General features: G+C 39.7%; 1 protein-coding gene across 1 annotated transcript in view; it reads left to right on the forward strand.

The window, feature by feature from the left end:
* The first annotated feature begins 4,712 nt into the window (after positions 1–4,712).
* Positions 4,713–7,556, forward strand: part of IFI44 (interferon-induced protein 44) — a 21,130-nt gene continuing 18,286 nt past the window's right edge. Inside the window, exons 1-2 of the mRNA XM_011997386.1 lie at positions 4,713–6,089; positions 6,369–6,835. Of these exons, the coding sequence (XP_011852776.1) occupies positions 6,379–6,835 (457 nt within the window). The 5' untranslated portion in view covers positions 4,713–6,089; positions 6,369–6,378. The remainder of the gene's footprint in view (positions 6,090–6,368; positions 6,836–7,556) is intronic.

The raw sequence follows: 7,556 nt of genomic DNA on the forward strand, positions 1-7,556 counted from the left end.
TGCCCTTATGAAGGAGATGGAGACCCTGCAAGGAAGAGAAGGAGTAAAGGAGAGATCAAGAAAGAGAAACAATGAGGAACATTTAATTTGACCCAACATCCTTTAGGAGCATAAATGTTGACACTAAGTTCTCCTTTTTGTGCTAAAATGGACAGTATTAGCAAAATGACTGTCAGACCTCTGAGCCAAAGCTAAGCCATCATATCCCCTGTGACCTGCATGTACACATCCAGATGGCTGGTTCCTGACTTAACTGATGACATTCCACCACAAAAGAAGTGAAAATGGCCTGTTCCTGCCTTAACTGATGACATCACCTTTTGAAATTCCTTTTCCTGGCTCATCCTGGCTCAAAAGCTCCCCCACTGAGCACCTTGTGATCCCTCCCACCCCTGCCTGCCAGAGAACAACCCCCTTTGACTGTAATTTTCCTTTACCTACCCAAATCCTATAAAACGGCCCCACCCCTATTTCCCTTCGCTAACTCTCTTTTTGGACTCAGCCTGCCTGTACCCAGGTGATTAAAAAGATTTATTGCTCACACAAAGCCTGTTTGGTGGTCTCTTCACACAGACGTGCATAACAATGATACCACAGCTTCTTATCCTCTGGCTCTATATTGCTTTGGAAACACTTAAACATCAAATGGAGTTAAATACATATTTGAAATTTAGGTTAGGAAATATTGGTGAGGAGGCCTCAAAAAGGGGAAACATCTTTTGTCTGGGAGGATATTTTCCATTTTGTGGATTTCCCTGATCTTTCTCTACCAACCTGAGTGGTAGTGGGAATTATCGTTTTGCTACATTTTAGAGGTCATCCAGGATTTTTGAAACTTTACATACTTTACAGTTAAGCAAGCTGTAGAGCTCAGTCAAAGACAGTGCTAAGGAGTATAGCAGATGAACTATAAGTGTGTTGGGAGGTAGAATATCATCCTAAAATGAGAGTGATGTTGTGGAGACAGTTGAAATGTCAGTGCTAGAGTCTTTGTGGTGTGCATGGGTAGGTTAGGTTGTTACATTAGAAAGTGACTCTTCCAATAGGAATTTGTAGCTTTGTGCAAATTCACCCACTATCTACCTCAATAAAATATTGAGAAAAGAAAAATAGAGCAGTTTGAGTTCTGTGAGATATGCAGGCCCAGAGAGACATAAGTATGGTCCTTTAGTCTTGCTTCCTGTGTGCCACAGTGCCCCTCCACAACCATAGCTTGGGGCAATTGTTTAATGCCATTTTGTTCCTGACTAGTTGCCTTGCCCGTTATCTTCATGTTCTTGGAATTTGATTCAGAGAGCAATTTATAGCCAATTGATAGCTTATGCTGTTTTAATATAAATTCATGGTAAATAAGTTAGGAACTGCCTCTTCTTTTTCTTTGAAAACCTACTTGTAACTGTTGCTAATAGGAATGCATATTGTTCAGGGCAACTTGACTCCATGCAGTTGGGTTGTAACTCTCATGCTTGGCCCAAGTAACCTCTCTACTTATATCAGTTTTTCCTACACTTCTTCCTTTTAGGTCAAGAATATCAAGAGGAGTTACTGTGCTGGGTAATGTGTAAACCTGTATTTTGTTTAGAAAGATAAATTTAAAGACTATCACATTGCTTTCTCATAAAACAAGACAGGTCCACAATTAATTTATTTTGACACAAATTGATAGGGGGAGCTGAGTAAGCCCCGGATGCTTAATGATCAGCTGATGAATAATTATCTTTTAGCAACATAACTCAATCTAACGCTAAGGTACCCACAAGATGGCAAGGCTGATCAAAGTCTTCAGGGGGTCCTGCAACCAAAAGCCATGGAAATTTGGAAGCCCTCAAATCCCATTCTTAATCTGATGAGTTTATGGACCAATTTGTGGAGGACAGTAGACTAAATAGATCTAATTTTTGCCATCAATGTAAGGAAGATAAAAACCTGCATACCAGTTGTAAACCCTCGTAAAATATTTCTCTGATGTTGGAGAAAATGCAGGCCACTTGGGCCAGTGAAATCATAGATGTGGAAATACAGTCAATATTCAGTTGCACCCTCCTGCAATCCCACTTCCTTCTTCAACACAATTCAAGCAAATAGACTCAAACTGTTTCAGGCTCCAAGACAGGAAGTGCAGTGTAAGCAAAATTGCAAAAATTGAGGGTATGGGGTAGAGATGGGGAGGTCAAGTAACAAGCTGTGCTAAACAATTATGTGTAAATCTATTTTTTCGTTTTTAAAAATTGATTTCTTTTGCACATTTCATGACAATACCTGACAGATTTTTTAAATAAATGCAAAGAAACATATGTTCAAGTCACTGAGCTCATTTGTCTTCTGTTTTGATGAAGTGGTAAAGAAGGAATTAACATGTGAATGGATTGCTGCAATTTAAATAAGCATACAAAGATAAATTAATTTATGGTGCTTTGAGTGTATGAGACCCCCTTCTATCAGAGAGATGATCAGTGTTAGATTTATAGAGAAGGGATTATCAAATTCCCATGGCCAAGAAGGTCAGAAAGAGAGAGAGAAAAAAGTGATTCATGTGCATGATATAACTGTAGACATTTCAAATGAATACTGTATTAGTCCATGCTCATGCTGCTATAAAGAACTGGCCAAGACTGGGTAATTTATAAAGGAAAGAGTTTTAATTTGACTCAAAGTTCCACAGAGCTGGGAGGCCTCGGGAAACTCACAATCATGGTGGAAAGGGAAGCAAACATCTTCTTCTTCATGTGGTGTCAGGAGAGAAAAATGAGTGCCTAGCAAAGAGGGAAGCCCCTTATAAAACCATCAGATCTCATGAGAATTAACTCACTATGATAAGAACAGGATGGGGGAAACTGTCCCCAAGATTCAATTATTTCCACCTAGTCGCTCCTACAACAAATGGGGATTATGGGAACTAAAATTCAAGGTGAGACTTAGGTGGGGACACAGTCAAACCATATCATTCCACCCCTGACCATTTCCCAAATCTCATGTACTCACATTTCAAAACACAATCACACCTTCCCAACAGTCCCCCCAAATATTAACTATTTTCAGCATTCACCCAAAAGTCCACAGCCCAAAGTCTCAGTGGTGACAAGGCAAGTCCCTTCTGCCTATAAGCCTGTAAAACCAAAAGCAAGTTAGTTACTTCCTAGATACAGTGAGGGTACAGACATTGGGTAAATGCATTCATTCCAAATGGGAGAAATTGGCCAAAACGAAGGAACTACAGGCCCCATGCAAGTCTGAAATCCAGCTGGACAGTCAGAGCTTAAAGCTCTGAAATGATCTCCTTTGAATCTATGTATTACATCCAGGTCACACTGATGCAATAGATGGGCTCCCAGGGCCTTGGGAAGCTCTGTCCCTGTGGCTTTGCAGGATACAGCACCCTCACCTGAGCTGCTTTCACAGCTAGCATTGAGTTTCTACAGCTTTTCAGGCACACAGTGCAAGCTGTCAGTGTATCTACCACTCTGGGATCTGAAGGACAGTGACCCTCTTCTCACAGCTCCGCTAGGCAGTGCCCTAGTGGGGACTCTGCGTGGGGGTCCCTAGTGGGGACTCTTTGATCCCACATTTCCCTTCCACATTGCTCTAACAGAGGTTCCCTATGAGGACTTTGCCCTTGCAGCAGACTTCTACCTGGACATCCAGGTGTTTCCATACCTCTTCTGAAATCTAGGCAGAAGTTCCCAAACCTCAGTTCTTGTTCTCTGTGTACCCATAGGACCAAGACCATATGGAAGATGCCAAGGCTGGGGATTTGCACCCTCCCAAGCAACGTCCTGGCTGTACATTGGCCCCTTTTAGCCATGGCTAGAGCGGCCGGGACATAGTCCCGAGGCTACACAGAGCAGCAGGTCCCTGGACCCAGCCCAGGAAACCAGCCTCTAGGCCTGTGATAGAAGGGACTGCCATGAGATCTCTGACATGCCCTTGAGACATTTTTCCCATTGTCTTGGTGATTAACATTCCATTTCTTGTTACATATGCAAACTTCTCACTAGTTTGAATTTGTCCTCAGAAAATGGGGTTTTCTTTTCTATCCCACAGTCAGCCTACATATTTTTGAACTTTCATGCTCTGGTTTCTCTTGAATGCTTTGCCACTTAGAAATTTCTTCTGCCAGATACATAAAATCATCTCTCTCAGGCTTAAAGTTCCATAGATCTCTAGGGCAGGGGCAAAATGCTGCCAAGTCTCTTTGCTAAAACACAGCAAGAGTCACTTTTGCTCCAATTCCCAACAAGTTTCTCATCTCCATCTGAGACCACCTCAGCCTAAACTTTATTGTCCATATCACCATCAGCATTTTGTTCAAAGCCACTCAACAAGTCTCTAGGAAGTTCCAAACTTTCCCACATCTTCCCGTCTTCTGAGCCCTCCAAGTCTCCAGGAAATTCCAAACTTTCTCACATTTTTCTCTCTTATTCTGAGTCCTCTAAACTGTTCCAGCCTCTGCCAGTTACTCAGTTCCAAAGTCGCTTCCACATTTGGGAATCCTTATAGCAGTGCCCCACTCCCTCTGTACCAATTTACTGTATTAGTCTGTTCTCACACTGCTATACAGAACGGCCTGAGACTGGGTAATTTATAAAGGAAAGAGCTGAGGAGGCCTCAGGAAGCTTATAATTATGTCGGAAACGGAAGCAAACTTGTCCTTCTTCACGTGGCAGCAGAAGAGAGAAATGAGTGCCCAGAGAAAGGGGAAGCCCTTTATAAAACCATCAGATATTGTAAGAACTAACTCACTATGATCAGAATTGCCCCCATAATTCAATTATCTCTATCTGATTCCTGCATTCTTCTGTTCACTGCCATTATCCAAACTTAACTCTGCTCCAACCATACTAAGCTTCTTACTGCAACAAGCTGCCACAGGGGTGATTATCCTTGCCATTCTCTCTCCTTATAAAGCTCTTTTCCTAGATATTTTCATGGTACTCCCTCTCACTCCATTCAGGACACTTCTCCAGTGACATCTCATTAAATAGACCTTTCCTGATTATACTGTCTAAAGCAGGAGATTTCTTCCCTCATCACTCCTATTCCTCCTCTTTTTCTCACTTACACTCCAAAACTCTGTTTATTTATTTGAAAGTGGCAATAATATTGGTGTCTTCATCAAAAAGTTATTAAAATAAACACATGGGATGCATGTAAATTACCTTACGAATAATAAGTCTATAATATTATAATTTTTAAAGCAAAGTAAATAGTACCCCATAAGCTGCTTAAAATATTTTCATTTGATGGTGCTATTGGTTTTAATAGGGCCAGCAAATTAAAAAAACCTTTTTAGGGCAGGCAGGCAATTTAAATTTGTTAGAACCAGTCAGGCATAAAGCAAGAGGGGACAAAGGAGGACTGGAGAGTGGATGCCCAATGATATAAAAGCATTCACATTCAAAAATTAAAAAATATAAAGGTATTGCATTGGCCCTACAAAACAAATTTGCAGATTGAATTCTGCCTATAGGACACAAATTTATGATCCTTAGCAATGTGAAGTTAGAGAAGGGGCTTTATTGTGAAATTGACATGGGTTGTTTTATGTCTTATAAATGAAGTCTCCTCATTTTCCTGTGGTGAGAAGAGAGGGGGCAAGTAGAAAAACAGAGGAACAAATGTGGAGGCTAAAATAACATTCTATATAAGGAAGTATACTAGTGCAGAATTAATTGATAGCAGGGATTAAGAGATTAAATTAATTTGAGATACATATTCTAGAGGTAGAATACACAATACTTTTTGTATGTCCATATACAGAAATTGGTTGCATTTTCCTTAAATAAAAAGATTTTTTTAAAAGTCAGTGAGCTGTTATGTTTTCTTCCCTCTGACTTCAATTCCTTGATTTTTTCAATACTATTTTTTATATAAATTTACTGTCTAAAAGCTGGATTAGCTTATGCTCCTTTGTTGAGAGAAGTTGGCATGCTGTCAAGTGGGCTGGGCATACTGAGTTTCAGTTTCCTTTCTCTGAGTCTTTGAAACTTCAAGGCTGCAGAATAATTTCCTTTGCCCATTTTGTGCCTGCCCAGCTATCCAGACAGAGCAGCTACCCTCAGCTCTAGCTGATACTACAGACACTACAACAGGTAAATGTCTTTCTGCTTTTCCTTTTTCCTAGCTGACATTAGTCTCTCTCTTTCTCTCTCTCTTAGGTGACAGTGTCACTTGCCAGTCTCTGTTTCTGTTTTAATTTAAAAAGCAATGATTTATAGGAAAAAATTAGCTAATGATTTTTCTGTTCATCCTTTGTTTTGTCATTTTTTATGTTATGTAGAATATGTAAGAGGCATAAATGCAAGGTTTATAACAGTATATATTATCTGTTTCTTAATATTTAATGGAAAATATATCTGATTTGCCACTAGATCAAGAAGTATGGCAGTGACAACTCGTTTGGCATGGTTGCATGAAAAGATCCTGCAAAATCATTTTGGAGGAAAGCGGCTTAGCCTTCTCTATAAGGGTAGTGTCCATGGATTCTGTAGTGGAGCTTTACTTGACAGATGTTGTAATCAAGGGCCTACTCTAACAGTGATTTATGGTGAACATCGTATTATTGGAGCATATGCAGAAGAGAGTTACCAGGAAAGAAAGGCTGCCTCCATCATCCTTTTTGCACTACAAGAGACTAAAATTTCAGAATGGAAACTAGGACTATGTACACCAGAAAGACTGTTTTGTCATGACAATGTAAAATATAACTCCACAACTAATTTCCAGATAGAGTTAAGAAATAGAAAAGTGATTATGGGCTCAAAGACAACGGAAGATCTTGGACTTGTTCAAAATTGTACTATTTCTATTCAGGATTGTGAAGTTTTTCGATGTGAAGGTAGGTTTAATCAGATTATCCTGTATAGAGTTCTCCCTTGCATGTTTGGTTGGTTTAAACCAATTCATCTCTTTAAGGAAAAATGACCTTTTCACTCAACCATAATTTGGATGGTTCAGATTGAAACCCGGACACAAATTGTTTGCTAAGAGACAACCAGGGTCAATAAAATGTATATTTATGATAACACTTAACATAAGATTTATCCTCTTAGCACATTTTTAAGTACAGTAAATTCTCAGTTAACGTGAACTATAGGTTCTTGGAAACTGTGACTTAAGTGAAACAACTTAGAAGGAAACCAATTTATTTCCCTTATCATTATGGAAGAAAGACATTAGTCAAGGACATGCTATATGTTGTTTTGCGTAAAATTACAGTTTCCAAGAATCCATGATGATGTTAAGTGATGACTTACCGTATACCAGCAGTGGTCTCCAACCTCTTTGGCACCGGGGACCAGTTTCGTGGAAGATAATTTTTCCACAGACTGGTGGTGGGGATTGGTTTCAAGCGCATTACATTTATTGTGCACTTTACTTCTATTGCTATTATATCGTAACATATAATGAAATAATTATACAACTCATTGTAATGTAGAATCAGCCGGAACCCTGAGCTTGTTTTCCTACAACTAAACAGTTCCATCTGGGGGATGATGGGAGACAGTGAATCATCAAGCATTAGATTCTCATAAGGAGCATGCAGCCTAGATCCCTCA

This window comes from Mandrillus leucophaeus, unplaced genomic scaffold (assembly GCF_000951045.1).
Source record: "Mandrillus leucophaeus isolate KB7577 unplaced genomic scaffold, Mleu.le_1.0 Scaffold539, whole genome shotgun sequence".
Classification (NCBI taxonomy): Eukaryota; Metazoa; Chordata; class Mammalia; order Primates; family Cercopithecidae; genus Mandrillus; species Mandrillus leucophaeus.